We start from the raw sequence: 23,136 nt of genomic DNA, 5'->3' as shown, positions 1-23,136 counted from the left end.
ATCTATTTATGTTAATTGTTTTATCTAATGTGTATAAGAAGTAATCAAATTATAAATTATTCTCAAAGAGATTTTATAATTTCATTCTCAACATTTTCATCAAATAACTTTTTCTACGATTAATACATTTTTTTACAAAAATTTCCGTTTCAAAAACAATTTTCTTGAGAGAGAGAGACAATTAAAGCTTCAACTCTTTTGGAGTTTCGAATAGTCTAATTCGTATTTTGTATGTGTATATATTTTTATATGAAATAAAAAATTATAATATATAAAACACAAAAGATAAGTGTATAAAAAAGAATGAGTTAGAACAATAAAATCTAGTCTAATTGTCAGGAAAATAAATTCATAGTAGGCTGGTAATATCTTAAAGTTTTAAGTCTCTTTCTCTTCTTTAGTAAATTCTTAAATTTAATTTTCAAGTTTTTCATAAAGGTGCACAATTTACTTTGAGATTAGTCATTAATAAAACAATTAAAAAAATTAAGAGCAATTACGAAGTTGATTAGGATTTGGAATAGAAGCTTAATAATAAATATAAAACTTATTTATACAATGAAAAAACTAATACAATATCATATTTAAGATCACTAAATTAACACTTTTTTAATAGAGAATGCAACTATAATTTAATAAAGAAACATGCAACTAGAGTCGGCTTAAAGCCTAAGCAGATAAATTAAGTGAATAATAATAAAATAAGTTTTAATTTTTGACTTTTAGCCTTTTATTATTGTCAAATAAAATAATTTCAATTAGCTCCTCCTACCACTTAAAATGAAAAATAATGAGACACATGCACAACTCATTATAAATGAAAATAAACTCATAAATATTAACCAATGTGTCAAATTAAACTAAATATTAATAATAAAAAAGAGTCAAGGAGTAGACTCAATATATGAGAAATTACGCAGAAAAAAAAAGAGAAGATAAAAGTCATATAACTGATTAATGAGAGAATAGAAATGATTAATATTTTTTTTTTCCTAAACAAAATTATGATTTTTTAAAAAAGTTGTTAATTTATTAAATATGATTTTTAGTAATTATAAATATTAAGCTTCGCTCGTAATATTTTAACTAAATGTCTAAAAATATTTTTTTGGGTTTTTTAAAGAGGCCTAAACTAAAAATGGGTTTTTTTTTAAAGAGGCCTAAAGTAGCTTTCCTTGGTTTAAGGCCCTGCTTGCTACACTCCATATATTTTTCCCTGCACTCCATATTAAAAAAATGTTTACTTTGTTCTTTGTGATTGTAGAATCTGAAGTTGACAATGACTTTTCAATTATTTTTTTTTGAGAAAAAATACTTTGGAATTTTAATTAAATTTTTTTTTCATTTTTGATTTGTATAATTCAAAAAAGTGTTTTCACAATTAATTTTTTTTTGTATATATAGGAACAAAAACCTTTGGCGAATCGCCGATAAGGCAACCCAGTTTGTATGGGCTGGGCCGAATTTTGTATGGACCAGTGAGCCCATCACGATCTCGTCCTCCGTTCCAAGCTGAAAAAAAAAGGAACAAGAGAATTTTGGAGTCGTCTTGAGCAAGGTAATTAAGCTCAGTGAGGAGCGAGTGAGGAAGTAAATCAAGTACCTTTCGGTATCTGGCGACCTAAACAAAAAGCTTCTCATTCTCCACTTGTCTCTTCAGTTCCTCCTTCTGAATTCTGAAGATGTTTCTCACAAGGTGAACACCCCACTTTTGCGGCAAAACTGCATTCCAATTTTGCTTCATTCAATGACGAAATGAATTAGGTTTTTTCTGTTTGTTTAACTGTTTATTGCGTGAATGACATAGGACTGAGTATGACCGAGGAGTCAACACCTTTTCTCCCGAAGGCCGTTTGTTTCAGGTTGAATATGCAATTGAAGCAATCAAGGTTTGTCGCTTCACCCCCATATATACATATTCCGTCATTTTTGTCCGTCTGTGACAAAAATAGAGTTTACAGTTGTTTCTATTGTTTGTAAATGGGTTTATATTGGATTGCAGCTTGGATCGACTGCGATTGGGCTGAAGACCAAAGAGGGTGTTGTCCTTGCAGTTGAAAAGCGCATCACTTCTCCTCTGCTGGTTCGTTTACTAACCTTTTATTTATGTTTCTGGCATTTTATGATCTTACTCTGACATTTTTATGCCTAAACGTGCTATTAATTATTAACTACCACCATATATACATCATGGAATAAAGTAAGAAACACATAAATGTGCTTTATATAAATTGTATTTTTGGGGTTTAGCTGTTTGCTTTTGGTTGTACTTCTGAATCTTGATTATTGATGCTAATTTTAGATACAACATGTGAACGTATTCATATATTTTGAAAAATAACGATGTTTACCGTGATATTGTTTTATCTTTGTATTCTTCATTTTTGTTTTGGGGGTGAAAAGGGATCCTTTTCTTTTTTGGGGGGGGGGGGGAGGAGTTGATTACGGCTTGCAAGATATATTTTTAGGTTGTGCACACGATAAACCTCTGGTCTCTACTTATATGGTAGCTGCACTTAGTTTATGTGGATTTTATTTGAGTTAGAGGCACAATTATCTTGTAGTTGTCACTTTTGCTTCGCACGATCATTGATTGCCCTCAAGAAATTGTCTTTCAGGAGCCTAGTAGTGTTGAGAAAATTATGGAAATTGATGACCACATAGGTTGTGCTATGAGTGGATTGATTGCTGATGCTCGAACACTTGTTGAGCATGCGCGGGTTGAAACTCAGGTATTGTTAACCTTGTAGCATATATTAGTTAGTTGATTAGGTAATGATTTATATATTTTGGTTTCTCGTTCACAGAATCATAGGTTCTCCTACGGTGAACCAATGACTGTTGAGTCCACCACTCAAGCTCTTTGTGACCTTGCCTTGCGTTTTGGTGAAGGTGATGAAGAATCCATGGTAAAGAGCTTCTCAGCTTTGATCTTCATGTCTATTTTTTATGCTTCTGTTTAGGAAAAATAATTTATGAGCGTTTCTTAGTAAAGTTGCTTCTTGTTTATGTATACCTTAGATGTATAGCCGTATATAGCATTTGACAGATGTTGATTGGAGATATAAGCAAGTGTTAGATACCTAAACAATTTTTCTATGCGCAGAAATCCTTGTATGCCTCAACTATTGAATGTTTGCCATTTATACTTAAATGTGCAATTCCTGTTGCAGTTTGATTCAGTACCATGTGCCAACAAACACTTATCTTTTGCACAATACTAAATCAGTATGTTCCTGTTGCAGTGGATCATGTATGTATTCTAACATGCCATTTCTTTTTTTCTTTGGCAGTCTCGACCATTTGGAGTATCTCTCCTCATTGCTGGCCATGACGAGAATGGACCTAGCTTGTAAGTATTTATTTTGCCTTTATGCAACGGCTTGTTGTATGTAGTGTAATGGAGTTATTCTTTTGGTTCATTTTTCTGTGTTTAGTCAGTGATTACATTAAATGCTTGTTTGTCTTGAATCTGAAATATCAGTGATTGTTTTCAATTTGTCTTTATTCATATTATTTTATTATTTCTTTCTTTGGGGATTAGTGGAATTGCAAAGAAAGGAACTTTGCACAAAATTTATTTTCTTAAGAACAGGATTTTTGCTTAACTCAATATCGCCAAAACCAACATGCAAGATAAAGTTTGTATCCACATATATATTATTATTAAATTATATCTGTTATTGATGATGTTGGATATTCAACATGCCTCCTTACATCGAAGACTAGACATATTGAGTATGAGACTTTGTGGATATTCTGGTAGCGGTCTAATAGTGGGTGACATGAGAGACCCAACAACCTAGGTTAGAATAAAGTTTGATACTATCTTAAAAAGTGGATGTATGTCTAAGTTAACTTCAAAAAACTAACTTGTAAGTTGAGGTTTGTGTCTACATATTAGGAGTGTTCAGAAACAAACTGATAAAAAAAAGCTGACCCAAATTTGATAAATGAAAAAAATGAAAACTGTTGGATTGTTTTAAATTTTTTTAAAAAAAACTATAGGGTTCGGTTTGCAGTTTAGATGTTCAGAAATGGCCCAAACCGAATTAAAATATACCTTTAGAATAGTATTATTATTATTATTATTATTGTAAGTTATACATTTCAATCTAAATTTCAATATAAATACTCAATCTTACAAAGCTTCAAATGAACCAATGAATGTGGAGGAACATGAAGGTTTGAATAAAGAAGGATGCATGTTGAGAGAGATAAAAGTAAAAGAAAAACTGTAGAAGAACCAACATCTAATAATGATGCCGGAGATTCAGGCATCAAAAGACCTTGTAGGCCTACATCTTGGTGTTGGGATCATTTTTCAAGAATTGATGGGACCTTTAGAGCTAAGTGTAATTGGGGTAGTAAGGATTATGCCATTTGTTGCATAAATACCAAAAATAAAATGAAAAAAAGGTGGGAAAGAAAGTAGTATTGTTCTAACCAGTGTTCGTTTTGATGTTGATGCTTGCAGACAAACACTGGCTAGTACGATAATTGTGGATGAGTTGCCTTTTAAGTTCGTTGAGAGAGAGGGATTTCGTTATTTTATGAGTATCTTACAACCTAAATTTCCAATTTCGGGAAGGACTTTCATTGTTACGGATTGCTGGCGTATTTAGCTTAATGAAAACCATAAGTTGAAAGATTTGTTTAGTCATTCAAATCAAGGTGTAAGTTCCACGATTGATAGTCGGACATCGGAGCAAAATACAAGTTATCTTTGTCTTATTGCACGATATATTTTATAGTTTGCTTCAAGAATTTATTTCCCTCCCTTTCCCCACATGAGGACAAGTCCTCCTCTACTTTTCTCATTTAAAGCCTTTCTTTTTACTGTTCGCCTGTTTGTTTGAGCTTAAAAAACTGATATAAGATTGTGATAAATGTAAGTTTCTCTAGAGTTTGTTTTATAAGCTATTTATTACAATTTCTCCAAGTAACATAAAACCTGGCCTTTTTTAGATTCTACATTTTCTGGAAAAGCTTTTGGTTTACTCAAACATGTTAAAATATTTCAAAGGCGATTAAAAAAAAGACCCTTAAAGACGGCACTTTATATTTCGTCTTCCTTTCTCAAAGGAAGTAGAAACCCTGTCATTCTTTGAACTTATTTCATAGTCATGTTGTACTGTATTGGCTTATCACCCATTTTATGGTTTAAAGAGAATATTATTTTAGATTCAACGCGTACCTTTACCTTCTCTTACCATTGATTTGTAGCATGATTTTGTTGTGTTTCAGCCTTTTACCCTGCTAGTTCAACTCTCAATATGGTATTTTAGCTTGTGAATGGAAAGCCGTTCATTGTTACAACTAGCAAGTTTTTCTGTTAGAAACATTCGTGTGGTTGCGTATGGGTCACTTTCCTGGAACGGTTTACTGTTCCATTGTAAAGTGTAAACAATTTCGTGTTCTTGAATATCATAGACACACTAAGGCAGATCATGATATTCTGTTTTTTGTTGTCATAGGCAATATGTAGTTTTATATTGCTGCTGGGTTTTTTCCAGTACTCTTTCAATCTGGACTTATGTTTATTGAATTGATATGTTCCAATTATTAGATATTACACCGATCCATCTGGCACCTTTTGGCAATGCAATGGAAAAGCTATTGGTTCTGGGTCAGAAGGCGCAGACAGTTCTCTACAGGAACAATTCAACAAGGTACCGACAATTTAATCTTCATTGTTTCTGAACCTTATGTTTATAATAGTAAACTTATAGTTCACTAGGGTAAATGAACAAAGAGTGAAAAAAAACAGAAATGAGGAGACCTCATTCTCATCACTCTTTGACAGGACAGGTGGAGTAGAATGAGAACATGGTAAACAATAATTACCTTCCATTTTAAATAATGTATAAAAAGTAATACTATTCCATAAATATCTGTCATTTATCTGGAAACAAAAACTTTCAACTTTACCTTCTTCCAAATTTACCTAATTTGTAGTTTACTTACTGAGAAAATAAAACAAACTCAAGCTAGTAATATGCAGAATTGTTTTTTTTTTTTTTATTTAATCCTATTTTTATTCCTTTCTTACCATGTAATTGAGTATACTTAAGTTAACTAACTATTCAGTTTACATTGTTTCCTTTCTTTTTCCTTTCCTGTTTACATTGCTACGAAGCATAATGTCTTGTTCACCATATGTGTATTATCTTGGAAAATGTTCAACTAGCCAATTTCTGATATTTTGACTGTCAAATTAGTGCAATGCCGTCATCAAGTCGTTCCTCAATTTTTTTTTTGTCTATGAACTCCCAATGTTGCTCTGAAAGATTATCTCTCAATTGTTTTTGTCTTTTAGCTCAGAATGTTCTAAATAGGTGATTATTATTCCAAAATTACGCTGAACATACGATAGATGGGTTTAAAACAATGTAATTTGGTGTTAATCTTTTATTTTGTGCAGGACCTAACCCTTCAAGAAGCCGAAACCATTGCTTTATCCATTTTGAAGCAAGTTATGGAAGAAAAGGTACGTTGCCTGTTACATTTTTATGGGAATTGATTGGACGCCCCACCCCTGAATGGGATGGAAAAAAAATTTATAATTCTTTCTTTTGTATTTTCATATTAGGTCACTCCCAACAACGTTGACATTGCCAGGGTAGCTCCAACATATCATCTTTATACCCCCTCTGAGGTGGAAGCTGTGATAAGTCGTCTATGATTTTCTTTTCGTGATTTTTCCTTATTTTTAAGTATTATGCGGGTACTTTTTCGTGGGTGATGCTACATGTGATGCTACACTTGTGGCCATGTACGCTGTACGAGATTCTGGTGTCTTATTTGCTGCATTCAGGATGAAATTGAGAACTAGAGGAAGGATTACAAGGCGAGGAAAAACGAATTGAAAAATATGCTATTAAAAGAATTTAAGATTTATTTTTAACGATTTTTTAGTCGTCGTTGTCGAACAAAAATTACTGAGCTTGATCAATTATATCATCATAAATACAGTTTGATGTTAGATAGTTCAAAAAATTATCCTATCGGGTTTTATTATAAAACATTATAAACTATTTATATTTACATATATAAATATTTCTCTTAAAATTGAAATCTAATTATGATAAAAATTTAGAGATTTACATTATTATGCTCGAGATAAATAGAGGTAAACTGGATCGGTTCTTGTTTGATGTTCATTTTTTTTTCCTTTACCGTTTTGGAAACTTCGATAGGTATCATTCTGAAGGATTAACCATATTCCTTAATTAACTGTCATAAGCAGTGTTAGTTCAACTATATGATAATTATTTTTTACGTGAATGTATAATTTGTTTAGTGCTTGGTCCAACCTCTTTCCAAAAGATGGTAGCTAAATATCTACTTTTTTTAGGTAGACGTGATTTAACACGTTTGAAATGTGTCTAAAGGAGATGGGTATGCAAAGGGACGATGCTGCTGTGGCCTCGTTTGTTAAACATACACGAAATCATGTCGCGTAAAAGAATCTATGCATCGCTGCATCATGAAGAAGAAAAAGAATTTGGTTGTAAGCGTTCGTCATCCCGATTAAGCATGTTTCAAAACTGATTTGCGCAGAATATAGAGGCTCACGAATTATATCATCCAAAAGTATATGTGCACCTTAAATAGATGCATGTTTTCAAACCGTTAGCAGTCTGGTTTTGGACACTAGTTTTTGTGACAGTAATGTTAACAGTCCAAAAAACATAGTTGTTGTACTTTATTGAGGGTGGCTCAGAAAACTGGATTTTCACAACCAAGCTCTGCAGTTGATCTGAAACAATAGCCATCGAAGAGGCTTGTATAGTTTGGTCAAGGGTGGACAACCTAGCATCTCATAGTTTTTTCAGAAGCATGTGCAGTGGTACAAGACAAGCACAACACCTTCCCTATAATTAAAATGACATACCAACGTGATCCTTTTCTTTCGGGGAACGTCCATTTTTAACGTATATAAATGGATTATTTGTTTAATTTTGAACCCATACATTCAAATTCAAAATTTTATCCAATTCATCCATTCCACACCCCTATTTTGAACTAGAGAGTGTAGCTGTAAACCCTCTCAAGTTGCCAACAAAAAGTGAACAAGGAGCAGATACTGCTAATTTTATTCATGTGAGGAGGCATCATGTTTCCATTATACAGACATGCTAGACTTATTTTGCTTGACAGTAAAACAAGTGGAAGATAAAGGGAACACTAGGATCCTCACTTATATTGTTCTTCAGCAGGAGTTCATTTGTCTTTAATAGAATAGAATTGGGGGCACAAACTGAATCAAAGATCAATTTTTCCTGCCAAGTACCAAGAGTGTATTGCTAGACTCCCAAAAGACATTATATTGGCAAGAGAGGATAATCCATGAATCATACCAAATTTCTTATTCATGGCTTTAAGTTTTGGGTTTGACTTAGCAACTTCCACATTTTTCGACCACCCAACTTCCTCCCCTATACTGTTTTCTCTCTCCACTTTATGCCTTTGCTTCATCATCTGCATCAGAAAAACAAAACGCTCTGATTCATAAACTAACAAATAGTATAGTATAATGAATGTTGGCAGCTTAACAGCATAAAATGTTGACATGACTTAGATATTAGTTAGAACATACTGCCATTAATGCGACAGGTGAAAAAGAATTAACCTTTAAAAAAATCAAGGAGGAAAACTGGAATATAACAGTTACTGTGCGAGCAGTAGAAGAAATAAGAGATTACAAACCTCTACAAATTATAAAATTTAATCATGATTGTATAAAAAAAATGTGATTTTTAATCACGGAACACTGCTCAATAAATAAAAGCAATATTAAAGCAAAATATGAATATCCAAAATCCTTGTGGAAAGACAGAAAAAACTTGTAATCAGCACTGATATTGATGATAATAATAAATGAAGTCAGAATCAACATAATGACAATAAATTAAGCTCAGTTATAGATCTTTTAAATAAAAAATGGGAATGGTAAGAAACCGGCAGCCAACTTATCAAATTTAAGATGAACATAAGTCATACATTTGACTGATTTAGTTGGCCTTCATTTAAGCCAACTGAAATTTCAGCACACCTTTTTTTTTAATCAACAAATTTTAGTTGTTAATACAATAGCTTTTGTCAGTGAAAATTCAAACTCACAATCCATCCCTTCCTCCTTCTACTCTTACCACCACGTCAACCTCATATCCCCTGAAACATTAGTACAATTAACATTCCGACAAATGCCTAGTTTCCTTTTGCAAATTTATAGACACATTTAAAACTTATAAGATCTTAAAATGGAATCAAGCTTCTTTAACCACTGACACTCAAGGCTTTACATATTTAGCGAGAGCTAAATTATTGAAGGTGCATGAAATTTAAAAACACACATCTTGACTTTGGCAAACTGATTTTGCTATGCATGCATATAAAAAATAATACACACATACCAAGAGTTCGGTCTTTACTGTAAAAACATAGTCAGAGTGATAGTTTATACCAATCAATCTGCCATTTTAAGTTTCCACTTCCAATCAAATTATTCTGGTCATTGTAACAAATAGGGAGCAGCATTTAAAGACCTGGTTTGTTTTACTTGTGAGAACGATGAATCCATCCTAATAAAGTTTTTCTTTACCTCGATGGTCATAGGTGTGAAGACAAACAAGTTGGTAAGGTTGAACGCAAAGGAAGAGAGCAAAAACCCAAGCTGGTATCTCTCAGTAGTGGAGGAAGTTTTCCACGGGTGAAGGTAACCAAAGGAGGCAACCGATACGGCGCAACAAGCCCCCACCATCGAGAAATACGCCGGAAACATCTTGCTCTGCAGGTTCCCAAACTGATGCCTCGGCAGATTCCTGAATCACAAAATTCAACAAAATCATAACCAATTTTCACAGCCACACAAAGAATTCATAAATTGCCAGAGATCCCAAGTCATCTAGTCACGCTCAAAGTGAAGTATATAAGGAAAGCCCCAAGCCTCCTAAGGTGAAATTGGACCCAAACTCAAATTTCTAAGAATGATTGAGAAAAAGAAAACGGGTGATAAAAATGCGTACTTAAACATGATGATGCCACCGATGAAGGTGACCCATAGAGCGGCGCCGAATGCGGTGGAGAAACTGAGGAGGTGAGCGAGTTTGAGGTAGGTGGAAAGATTGGGTGATTTCGAACCCAAAGTCTCCGGTGAGAATATGACTCCGACGGCTAAGAAAGCCACGGCGGTGATGAACCGACTAAGCCAACCCATGCAGCAGAAGAAGATGAAAGTGTCTGAGTAATTAAGTGAATTGGTAATTGTGATTCTGCTTCTGCCAAGGGACCAGAACACTGAACGAGGTGGTCAATAAGTTGAAGCAATAAAAGATGCTATTAAATCTTTCTCTACCTACCAAACCGAACCCGACCTACTGGTCCTTGTTGAAATTAAAATCCGGTTTACTTAACTTCAGCCCATTTCTTCATGCACCCCTAACTTTTAAAATTCTATCCTCATGAAAAATTATTAAAATTAAGAAAATTATTAAAATTAAGAAAAATTATTAAAATAATGAAAAAATTATAAAATAAAAAAAATTAATTGTCTTCTTCTCCTTACTTCAAGCACTTCCTTCATCCCTCACTTCTTTAGTGCATTTTATTTTCTTCACTTCATCTCTTATTGTCTTCATTTTGATCTAACACTTTGTTCATCCCAACAATTAAGAAGAGGTACAAGTTTGTTTTATGACTTTCATGATTGGTTGATAGGAGAGTGGGGCAGTGGATTCTTGTGTTTGGGTTTTTTCCATCATATTTCAGATTAGATGATCTGGTATGTATGAAGTCTTTATCGAGAAGTATGAAGTTGAAATAATACTAAATTGGGCAATTCGGAATAGAGTACCATATATTACCATATATTGGGAGACCATTTTGAATTGGGTAATTTGGTATGTATAAATAAGTTTTGGATTGAATAATTCAAAATAAACTCCTGAACTCGACACTACATTTCGGATTATTCAATTCAGTATTGTGTCTCGATTATTGGATTGTCCAATTCATAATATAATACTAGATTGTGGGTATACTTGTAGTGGAGGAGTTTGCTAACGTGTTTCCAAATGAAGTTTCAAGTTTGCCACCCAGTCGAAAAGTTGACTTTGCAATAGACTTGGTGTCAGGAGCAAGACTAGTGTTTATGGTACCTTACAAGATGACTCCAACTGAGTTGACAGAACTAAAGAAATAGATAAAAGATTTGTTGGAAAAGAAGTTTATTCAACCTAATGTATCTCCGTGAGGAGCTCCAATGTTGCTTGTAAGAAGAAAGATGGAAGTTCAAGGCTATGCGTTGACTACAAGTAGTTGAACAAGTTTACTATCAAGAATAAGTATCATTTGCCAAGGATTGACTATTTGCTTTAGTAGTTGAGGGGTGTCAGTGTATTTTCATAGATTGATTTGAGGTTTGGCTATCATCAAATCTTAGGCAAACTGGAGGATGTGCAAAAGACAACTTTCGGGTCACACTATGGACATTATGAGTATGTGGTGATGGCATTTGGTGTGACCAATTGTCCAGCAATTTTCATGGACTACATGAATCAAACTACATGAGGGGTGTTGGTTTGTTAAGTAGAGATGTTGGTTAGGATGAAATGGGTGTAGGTTCAATTTTTAGGGAGAAGAGTTTAAGAAAAACTTATATTTTGATTATATTTTTGGACTAGGGGCTAAAGGTCTTTTTACCTTTATTTATTGGTGCATAAATTATTTTAGGGGGTTTAGAAAATCTGAAATGTAAATGGGAGATTAAGTGAATCTTAGGAGGATTTAGTAGTTTTTTTATATTTTAAAAGGTAGTTGACATAAAATAGGAGAGAAAATCTTGGTGTGTTTTTAAAAATTGAGAGATTTTATTAAAATAAAAAGATAAAGACAAGGGGAAAAGAGATAAAAAGAAGAAAAGGAAAAAGATGATGCACATTTGTACCTTAATTCTAAAACGAAAAAGAGATAGAGATAAGGAGAGAGAGGCGTTTCTTGGAGAGAAGAGGAAGAGCTGCAAACAACCTTAGTGCAAGGAAAGATTGATATTTTTTTTGAGTTGTGGATAAAGTCTTAGGATTGGCCAAGGAAAGAGGAAACTTAACTTTCTTTGCTTGTTTGTTGTATGTTATATATTCTTGATTATTTTGAATGGTAATTCTTGTTTTGATGCATGTGTGCATGATTGTGGTTATGATTATCTATTGTTATTGGGTAAGGGTTTGTGTATTTATGATAATAGGGTTTATATCATGTTTGTGTTGAGTTTTCCCTATAAAAGTGTGTATGTTTTGTTGGGTTATCGCATGATAATATGTATTGGTGCTAAGGGAGAACAAATGTATGTTGTTTTGAGGTTTTACCATACAAATATATGTTATAAAGAGTGGTATCATGATCATATACAATATGTTGGGTTTGTTTGGGTTGTAATATGCATAATGATGAGTTTTGGATGATTCAAGTGATATAATGTATGTATTAGGGTATGTTCATAAGGGTATATGAGGCTTCAATGCATGCATGATGTGTTGGGTATGTTCTCTCATGATCTAGGGTTTGATTCGGAAATAATCAATCATCACTAGTTATAATCTATTATGTGCACATTGGTTTTGAGTTTCATCTCGGGAATAATTGATTATCATGATAATCGATTATCCTTTCATGGGTGATGAATCTTTTAAATTTGATGTATTATGATCATTGGAATAATCGATTATCATAAGTGATAATCGATTATCACAATGTATTTTGTGTAAATGTGAACCTCTCAAAAATAATTGATTATTCCTGTGCATTTTTGTTAAAAATGACAAATTTGATGAATAGGTGTGGACCAAGCTTGAGGAACTGTAGAACGTGGTGATAATCAAAACATGAGATTTGTGGTTATGTTCAGGGTCAGTCTTGACTTGTGTTTAAGATTGGAGTATGAGTGAGTGTTAGGATGTTCCTGAGTGTGTGATTGATGAGCATAGGAGTGAGGGATAAGTCTACTTGTTGTACCTAGTAAATCCTGAGTTTATCTATGGATAAGTGCTTCCTTTTGCCTTGTTTGCAAAGGAATGGCTGTTTGGGTATTGCACTTCTTTGTGTGGGGTGATGGTGTTTTTCTTGTCCTTGTATGGTAGGAATACATGTTCCTTAGCAGGATTGTAGGACTATTCGAGCATATCTGTAAGGGAGGCTATAGATGGTTTGTCGAAGCAGCTACATACGGGTGAGGTAGGATACAGAAGTTGGATTGATTCTTTCCACTATGATATATGGTATTGTGGATGCTCAAAGTGATATTCATGATGGGGTTAATTATGATGGTGGTGCATGTGTTAATGATCGTAATGACGATGATACTCTAGGAAATACTAGTTGATAGTGATGATATCATGTGGTGTAGTTAGCATAGGTGTTGATGAATGGATAGACCGGTGGTCTTGGCTTAGAGTTGATGATCGATGATCAATGATCAATGATGGATGATCGTGAATCGAGAATTGAGTAATTTATTATGATTGAATTGTTATGTTAGAGGATTAGAAAGCCTATTGTTTTTACTATTGTGTATGGGGAGGTTGTTTAAGGTTGATATAATTTGTATGCTTATATCTTGTTATTATGATTATTTTATCAGTAGCTTATCCCATACATGTTTGTGTTTGAGTGTTTGTGAACGAAATTATTGGCGATGATCGTATAATGTGTTATACATGAGCAAATGATGTTGCAAATGTTGTTGAGGCATGATAGATTCGAGAGATGATGATGAACAAACCTGAGATTTTTATTTAAAGTTATTTTTGTTTAAATTTAAGATAATGTAATTGGAGTTATTTTATTTTCTTAATTATTTTCATTATTTTGAATAATATAATTGGACAAGTCTTTTGGAAAGCACATGCTTTGAATAAATTATGCATGCTTAAATGTTAATGTTTTGAAAAAATACATTTCCACACTATAATAGAAAGTTGAAATTTCTCATTTTTAAATAATTTGTGACACGTTGAAATTTGGTGTGTTACACATAGAGTTTGCAAATGTTGTAAACGAACTATTTTGGATACACCCTAATGTAATTAAGTTATTGAATCTATTTAGCATTGTTTTATTGATGGACAATGATAAGTGTGATAATTACTTACTTTTCACACTTGTTAGAACCCTTTCTTTGTCTTGATTCATGTGTTTTGTGTTTAAATTCAATGAAGAAATGAAAAACATGTACATAAGGGTTATAAAAATAGATAGTTATATATTTTGGGGTATTTTACAGGAAAATGAAAGTTTAATGCTTGTTTAAGAATTTCTCCCAGAAGTGGCTCGCCCAACAAGTCATCTGGGCTCGCCTAGCAAGAAACCAATGCTAGTCGTACCAGAAGAGCTTGCAGCCCAGCGAGCTAAGCTACCTAACTGTCAGAAAAAGTACCACTCACCCAACAAGTGGTGGTTTTAGCTTAGTGAATAAACAATTTTTGGTTTTGTGTTTAAAGTGTCAAAAGTTGGCAAAAAGTGGAACTTATGAATTTAAGAACGAGGCAAAGGCAAAGAACGAGAGTTAAGGCACTTCTGGAGCTCAAGGCTTCATCTTCCTTCATCCTTTTCAATGTCCAATCCATCCTTGTGTTCTAGAATGTATAGGAGTAGCTAAACTCCATTTCATTGGGGTTGGATGTAATGTGCCTAAACTCTTTGTAACTTTTTCTGTGCAATAGAATCTCTTTTTGTATTCATGTGTTTTATCTCTTGCTTTCACTTGCATTATGAAATATATATGCTGTTTTTTTTTGTATTTAATCATTGGAAAGTGTTTTGGAACCTAGACTGGGAGATGCTCCTAATGTCAAGCTAGGCTTTTGAGCACTTAGCATTGCTCTCTACAAGGAAAAGTGAGTTGTTGTTGACACACTGTGTTGCTCTCCGTCCATCCCACCATGGACAAGAAATTCATCCGTAGGAATTGCATTTATAGCGCGAAGCTCTCAACTTTGAATGAATCGACCTCTACCCTTGCTCTTGCCCATGCACCTAGAGTTATCAGACCTTCCTAACGTCCCAATGATGCTCCTACTACCTTTGAGGATACGACCACGATTTTAGCAAGTGTCCCTGATGGACAACATGCATCAATTGTCCCTTGGCGTTCTAGATTTTCCTGATGACACTCTAATGACAAGAACCCAGTTTGAGGCCCATATCCCTTGGCTTGAGGGCAGGCCTAAATCCAGGTGAGGGAAAGCTTCTTTGGAACAAAAGTAGTGGATGCAGAAGAAGACCAGGGAGCACAGGACAGCCCTGACACAGTGTGGAAGTCTTAGGAAGGACAGGAGAACCTTGATGTAGATTTGAGACCTTGGCCATCTTCTTGAGGATACATTTTATTTTTTAGTTGCCTTAGTTTCTTTTAATCTATTTTAGATATTTTTTTTAGAAATTCATTACTTTAAATTATGTTAGAACAATTTCAATTGAGCGTTTTTTTTAAAGACCTTTCTATCCAATTCAAGATGTGTGAAGTGTGTGAATGAGATGATATAGAAAAGTTGATGAAGTAGTATATGACATGCTAAGTTTAGTCAGATTTTATAAACACTTGTATGTTGAGCGAAGCACCGAACTTTTGAGAGCCTTACTGATTTTATTTTTTGGTTGTCACCTTTCATTCTGGTTTAAAGGACTGTTTGAATTAGATGCACCATGCCATACCTTTTGAACTCTTGGAAATGCAAGTGCAATTTTCAATTTTATGACAAGGACAGTGCATTTGGATATTTGTTGCTCCTTTGTTTTCCTACAGGTTGGTCGTACCTTTCAGTGGTATTTTTGTTAAGTTTTGCTTCTCCTGAGGACATGAAAAAGTTTAAGTTTGGGGGAGTTGATAAGTGTGATAATTACTTAGTTTTCACACTTATTAGAACCCCTTCTTTGTCTTGATTCATGTGTTTTATGTTTAAATTCAATGAAGAAATGAAAAACTTGTACATAAGGGTTATAAAGACATATAGTTATCTAATTTTAGGGTATTCTGCAAGAAAATAGAGGTTTGTAGCTTGTTTAAGTATTTTTCCCAAAAGTGGCTCGCCTAGCGAGAAACCAACGCTAGCCCTACTAGAAAAGCTTGCAGCCCAACGAGATGAGTTACCTAATTGTAAAAAAAAAGTACCACTCACCCAGCGAGTGGTGGTTTTAGCCTAGCGAAAAATACTTTTTAGGTTTGTGTTTAAAGTGTCAAAAATTGGCAAAAAAGAGAACTTTTGAACTTGGGAACTAGGTAGAGGCAAAGAACAAGGGTTGAGGAATTTCTAGAGCTCAAGGCTTCATCTTCCTTCATCCTTTCATTATCCAATACATCCTTGTGTTCTAGAATGTATAGGAGTAGCTAAACTCCATTTCGTTGGGGTTGGATGTAATGTACCTAAACTCTTTGTAACTTTTTCCATGCAATAGAATCTCTTTATGTATTCATGTGTTTTATCTTTTGCTTTCACTTGCATTGTGAAATATATATGCTCTTTTGTTGGTATTTGTAATATCCGCAGAAAATAAAAATATTTTCTATTTTTTTTTATATTTTTTATATTAAATAATTAATTATGGTGTGTATTGATGTGTAGAAAGTGTAAACAAAGTGAATAAAAATTAATTAATGTTAGTTTTTATATTAATTTTCGAAAATTGCATGAAATAAAGCTTAACTAGTGTGTACAAAGGTGCCTGAGACCCTGTGTTCAATTCCTACACAAGACACTTCCTTAGCTCCGTTTTTGCATGTTTTTTTATTGATAGACATGTAGGACCCACATTAATGTAAGAGTGAGGATTTGGCTTCCCTCAGTGAACTTGAGCTTGCTACAAAAGTCTAAATCCTATTTTGTTTTTCATTATGTGATGTTGTATGAGAGAGAAAACATAGTTGGTGGGGTGTATGTGATTGGCTCCTTTTAGTGACCTTGGAGAAAGAAAAGCTAGAGAAAGTTTCTCATTTGGTTTACATGAGTCTGTAGAAGGAATATTGACTCTCATTTTTTGGTCTTATTGCTTCTTACCCCTTCGTTGCATTGTGCATTTTTGGTTGGTAGTGAATATAAAGTCCTTGGCCAAGACTTTTGGGTTTCTTGAGAGGGGCTCACCTGTCTCCTTGTATGCTCCAGATAACCACCGTATGGGTATTCATTTTTTACTCTTTAAAACACTATTGTACCCATGTAATCTTAGTTACTCTTCGAAAGAACCATTTGCTCTTATCATAAGTGAGGTGTGAGTGAGAGGCGGACTAGAGGAACATTTAGAGAGAGAACTCTTCAAACCTTGTTGCATCAAGGAACCCTTTGGAAACTTTATGGAAACTAGACGTAAAGGGAGGAACTAGGGAATATATTATGTGAAGGGTGGGGGTTAGTTTCAATCTCTAACATGTATCGATACTTGATGGTGTTTGCATGAATTTATATTTTGTTGTTGTATGTAAGGGGAGAACCTTCATAATATATCCTTTGCATATGAAGGGTGTGTAGCAATGTTATATGATGTTATACATATGTTTATAGTACTTTCTATACCTTACGTTTTTTTTAGGTTGTATGAAGGAAGGGTTTAACTATATTGTTTTGGGTTTTTTAATGCTCCTCTTCCCTGTTTGTATATTCATGTATTCACTCGTATTTTTCTGGCTTTTAGTTCACTCGAAAATGGTGCTAATATTCAGCACATTCCTAATACTCTCTAACTTAGAGTGTGGTGGGTGTAGGGCTTGAGAGTGTCTCTTCCTTTTAGTGGAAGAGAAGGATGAGGGAAAGGAAACTAAAAACAAGAACTAAGGGTATGATATGAAGTACTTGAAAAAAACTAGAATGGGGGTTAAATAGTGTTAATGAAAAACTTTTCATAACCCTTCCGTGATAACACGTTATCGAGCTCTGAAATTTTCTTTTAAATACTTAGACTCTCGACTTGATAAATATAAAGAAACGATAATGGTTTTTGACGTGCTTTTCAGAATATATCCTGCAGTATTTTGTAAGAACTTCCTTTATGAAAAATGAACATTTTAGCTTAGAAGATTCTTATGTTTACAGGTAAAGCATAACTACAGGTTTTTGTAAGAGAATTGTTTAGATAAGAGAAGAGATAATTGTACAATTGTTTTTATACTGGTTTGCTTCAACTTTGCTACGTTTAGTCTCCTCCGTCAAGGGTTCCACTATAATCTTCACACGATTACAAATAAGTATTAAAATCACCCCTAGTCTCTAAGTATTAGAACCACTCCTAGTAAACAACAACCCTTGTCGAGATTTCCTTTGAAAATTCGCATAGCTCCTGGTACTCAGCAACCCTAGCCGAGATTTCCTTTTAGTATTTGCATCACTCTTGGTACTCAGCAACCCTAGCCGAGATTACCTTTGAGTATTCGCACCACTCCTGGTACTCAACAACCATAGCCAATATTTCCTTGAGTATTCGAACCACCCTTGTTACTTAGCAACCTTACTGAGATTCCTCAAATCAAACTGAGTTCAATTGTAAGTTTTTAATACTCTTCAGAATTGCAATCAACGATTGCTTACAAGTAGTTCAAACTATATCTATCGCAGAGAAGATGTGATTACAATACAAAGAAATTTAAACACTTGTAGGTGTTTCTCTTTCTTCTCTTACAATAAGGAATACAACAATGAAGTTTGAGAGGATTTCTTTTCTATTTTTCTCTTCTCTTCTCTTCTTTTTTCTCTTCTTCAGCTCCAATATATTCTTTTTCTTAAGCTCTTTTGTTTTCTTCTCTCTTGAATGCTTATAGGATGGATGTTTTGTTGTAAGCTTCTCACTTTACTATCTTCTTAAGCTATCCTCTTGATTTTCTTTTCGAAAGCTCTTCTATTTAAAGGCTTCATGAATATTTGTCCGTTAGACTGAGCTTTTAGCCTTGATACTCGTGCTTTCTCTTTCTTCTTTGTACAACAGCCGTTAGGTACGTCAACTTGTCAAAGTAGACATGCTTTTTAAATACTTTGCTTGAAGTATGTAAGAAAAGTAATGCCTTGTTTCTCAACACCAAGAAGGGGGGTGAATTGGTTTTCAATAAAAATGATTTCTTTTCTATCTTTTTGGAAAATCTTAGATGTTTCTTGGAATGCAATATGACAAATATAATGAATCAACAAATAAAAGAGCTAAGGAAGAGAAAGATTAACACCAAGATTTATACTAGTTCGGCTAAGCTTACATTCAGTCTTCCTTAACCTTAGTTGAAGGGAACCACTATAATGATAGAGTTTACAAACAAGAATACAAAGAATACCTCTCAATGCACTATCCTACCCACTCAAAATCACTTATAGCAAACAAGAGGTGAACACCCTCACACTCTTACAACCCAAAAAGCAATCCCAAATTTCTGTGACCTTAGAGCAATCCCAACTCTAAGAAAACCTTGAGAGCAATCCCAAGTCTCAATGAGAACAAACACAGTTCGTTCCCTGTAGCACAAAAGCATAGAAACTCAATCTACATATTGAAAAAGATAAACCTGATCTTCACAGCAAGCACTCTAATAGTGCAGATATGATCAGCAACCTTTAAGCACACTGCTTGATAGAATCTTGATGTATAAACCCAAATTTGATCCTTAATTCTTCAAGATGGTTCTTGGACGCTTTCTGTAATCAAAACTCAATCAAATATTAGTTATGTAATTGAATGTACAAAGATTAGTTTGAAACAACACGCAAGACAGTTATTTATAGGATTTTTTAAATCCAGACGCATTTTAATCGATTACGTTATTAATGTAATCGATTACGTTTTTCCTGCTAGTTTAGTAGTTTTTGACAACATTTCAAAATATGACTTAGAACAGATTATATGGCACATGTAATCGATTAAGCAATTCTTAACAACCATAAAATAAATGCAATATGACCGTTATAATTGTATTGACTTGAATGACATTGAATATATGAAAATGGGTTAACCGATTATACAACTTATGTAATCAGTTATGTCCAACACTTAAGGAAAATTTCAATTTCAACCTTCTTTTAAATCAGATTTTCATTCTTTTGAAAGCATGTAATCAAATTTTCACTCTTTTGAAAAACATGTATTGGCTAACTTTTTTACTTAATTAGTTATATACATTGTATAACAGATTATGTTAGAACAGTTTGCCTCCAATAAATCTGAAACAATTTAACATATTACATGGATTGCTTAATAGATTAAATTATACCTGAAATACATTTTAAAACTGTTTAACCATGTAAACCTTTTTCCAATCATTAATACATGTATCAAGCACACACATCAATAATATGAAACATTTGTAATGCCATTTTGTGCAAGATAACTATAAAACAGATCCTTAATGTCCATCAACAAAAATGTCCATTATACAATGTTCATCATAAAAAACAATATATTCAAAGATTCATTCTTAAACAATGAATATGCGTATCACAGATATAATCACAATGAATATGCATAACATATAGTTCAAGCACAAACAAATATATAAACACAACTTTGGATAATGTGTGCAAGAAACAATTAAAATATTTCTGTTGTTGTCATGGAAACATATATGTGTTGTCATCATCAAAAACCAAACAAATAAGGGATTGGGTTTAGCATTCACATTGTTCTCCCTATCAACAATCTCTCCATTTTTTGATGATGCACAACCATGATGTACAACACAACCATGATGCACAACCAGAAATTGTTTTATCAATTATTTTCAGTTTTACCAATTTCTAATATCACTAATTTCTCCCCCTTTGGGCATTAGCAAAAAAGGTATCATGAATTAGAAACAAAATAGCATCCAGAGATACATCAATATGTAAGTTTTACAAATTGATATCAGAAATTGATGCTCCTCCTATCATTATGCAATAGCTCTAACTTTTGATTTCCTATCGTTAGGAAGCTTTTTGCAATTAAGGTCCTTTCTAAATATACCAAGCAATTTCTAGAGACTTCATCGTTGGATGAAGTATTGTTTAAGCTCATGATATCGTTTCAAGTAAACGCTTCTTTTTGTTTTGTCTCTTGTTAAACAGATAACGTTTATCTTATTAAAGCTTTCTTTGTACATTTTAATAATTAAAGTATTTAAAAGTGTTTTGTCAGAGACATTGTCTCGACTGTTTTTGCTTCTGAGAGTTATGTTGAATTCCTTTTTCAGGTATGATAAGCATCAAGCATTTTACTTCAATTCTCTTAAACGTTTTAGGCATAATAGCGTTTAGCCATGCGTCTGGGTGTTTTAGCCCAGATGCTTATATGTTAGCTAAAATCCTAAGTGTTTTCTTAAGCTTTTCTATGTTGTGGGTTCTAGTTCTAAGTCTTTGTGTTGGTTTTCTATGTTTGGAGATTCTAGTTCTAGGTATTGTGTTTTCACCCTAAGTTATTTTCAGATTATTATCTCGTTTTAATATTATTTGATTAAACTTCAAAACATGATAGCGTTTAGGCTTATAGACGATTTTGTCTTAACATGAGAATGGGGGTACATGTATGTAGTAGGAAGTGGAGTGGAGTTTTTTGGGTTGAAGAAAAAAATGAGAAAAAGAAGAAAAGTAAGTAGTGTGTGTGTTTTTTATGTAAAACAGTGGAAATGGGTTTTGGGGCTTACGAAAAATGAGAGGAAGAAGAAGAAAAGGTTGAGTTTTAGTTGGGGTGATTTAGAAAATGAAAGAAAGGGGCATGGAGAAGAGAAAAAAGGATTGGAAATTTGGGGTACGTACTTTTTACGTGAACTAGAGAGGAAGAATGAGGTTTTGAGTGTTGAGTGAAAGAAAAAGGTGAAAGGGGAGAGGGAGAAGGAAAGGTGTGGTGAAGTGGGTTTGATAAATGAAAGAAAGAAGGTGCAGGAGTGTGTGTTGTGTTACGCAAAATAAAAGAAAAGAGAAAGAAGAGAAAGTGGGGTGGTGTGAGTGAGTTTCAGGTTTTATAAAAACAAAAAGTGGGAGTGGAAGGGTAGAGGTTTTGATGCATATGGTACATGAATTGGGTGAAAGAAAAGAAAAGAGGGATAAAAGGTGGAGAGGTTGCATAAGATTCACGAAAAATTAAGGGAGAGAAAAAGTGGGAGTTAGTGTGCTGTGTTGAAAAGTCAAAGTGAAAAGAAGGAAAAAGGGACAAATGAATTAGTTAATTGTTGGGTTTGAGTTTTTTTTTTTAAATAGAAGGGATTGAAATGTGTGGAGAGTGTATGCTACGTAAATTATGGGAGAGAGAAGAAGAAATAATGTTTTTGGAATTTATGGTGAAAAGTGAAGTAAAGAGAGAGGGGGAGTTTAGTAGTTTTGGAAGGATAGAAAAGAAAAGAAATGAATAAATAAAAGAGAAGGAGAAAGAGAGGGCGCGGTTTAAGTTACATAAATGATGAGAGAAAATGAGAATGATAGTGGCCATGGGTCGACCCTCGTGGGACCCACCAAAGAGGTGAGAGAAAAATTAATTGATTATGGGACCACTTGTAAATTAAGTGGGAAGAGGAGTTAACTTAGTATTACTCAGGGTGCATCATAAATTCTATTTTGGTGGACATAAGTGTGAACTTAGTAAGTACAGGGGTACGTCAGAAATTCTGTTTTAGTGGACAAAGGTGTGAATTAGAGCTGTCAAAACGAGTAATCCAACTCGATCCGATCCAACTCACCACGGGTTGGTCACTTAGTGAGTCAACCCAACTCGACTCACTTATTAGCGAGTTGAAAAAATTCGAACACAGCCCGACCCACCACAGGTTGATGGGTTAAACGAGTTTGCTCACTAGCTCACTTAATTATAAGTTTTTTTTAAATAAAAAATATTATAAAATTTTTTAATTCAAATCTAAATAAATTTCACTAATCTTAAATTCCAAAGACAACTCAAAATAAATAAAAAAATATCATACAATCCAAGCGTAATCCAAAACCAAGCACAAAAGGCAAACGAATAAGATTTTAATATTGAAAATTTTTGTATCACTTGTTCATTTATATATTAGAGTCTTGAATAGATAAATCTATAATATTTTTCTCTCTTGAAACATCTTTTTTTATCCCATCTACAATATAATAAAAAAATGTTAATTAATAATATTGAAACATAAAATAATAAATAATTAAATTAAGTTAGGTG

The 23,136-nt window shown here is 33.5% G+C and overlaps 2 protein-coding genes across 2 annotated transcripts; one reads left to right on the top strand and one right to left on the bottom strand.

The window, feature by feature from the left end:
- Window positions 1-1,536: 1,536 nt before the first annotated feature.
- On the top strand, window positions 1,537-6,910 carry LOC124842401 (proteasome subunit alpha type-5-like). Its single transcript, XM_047318878.2, has 9 exons — window positions 1,537-1,696; window positions 1,808-1,889; window positions 2,003-2,083; window positions 2,619-2,732; window positions 2,808-2,909; window positions 3,294-3,352; window positions 5,570-5,672; window positions 6,425-6,490; window positions 6,593-6,910. Exons 1-9 carry the CDS (start codon window positions 1,683-1,685, stop codon window positions 6,683-6,685), a joined length of 714 nt encoding a protein of 237 aa, XP_047174834.1. The 5' UTR covers window positions 1,537-1,682; the 3' UTR covers window positions 6,686-6,910.
- Window positions 6,911-8,072: 1,162 nt separating this feature from the next.
- Window positions 8,073-10,320, bottom strand: LOC148194282 (uncharacterized). Its single transcript, XM_088096375.1, has 3 exons — window positions 10,032-10,320; window positions 9,608-9,827; window positions 8,073-8,484 (listed from the first exon to the last, which is right to left on the bottom strand). The coding sequence occupies exons 1-3, from the start codon at window positions 10,220-10,222 to the stop codon at window positions 8,269-8,271; spliced, it is 627 nt and encodes a 208-aa protein (XP_087952501.1). The 5' UTR covers window positions 10,223-10,320; the 3' UTR covers window positions 8,073-8,268.
- Window positions 10,321-23,136: the final 12,816 nt, after the last annotated feature.

This window comes from Vigna umbellata, chromosome 8 (assembly GCF_029865625.1).
Source record: "Vigna umbellata cultivar VRB3 chromosome 8, Vumbellata_1.0, whole genome shotgun sequence".
NCBI lineage: Eukaryota > Viridiplantae > Streptophyta > Magnoliopsida > Fabales > Fabaceae > Vigna > Vigna umbellata.
This window is presented reverse-complemented; position numbering and strand designations above follow the sequence as displayed.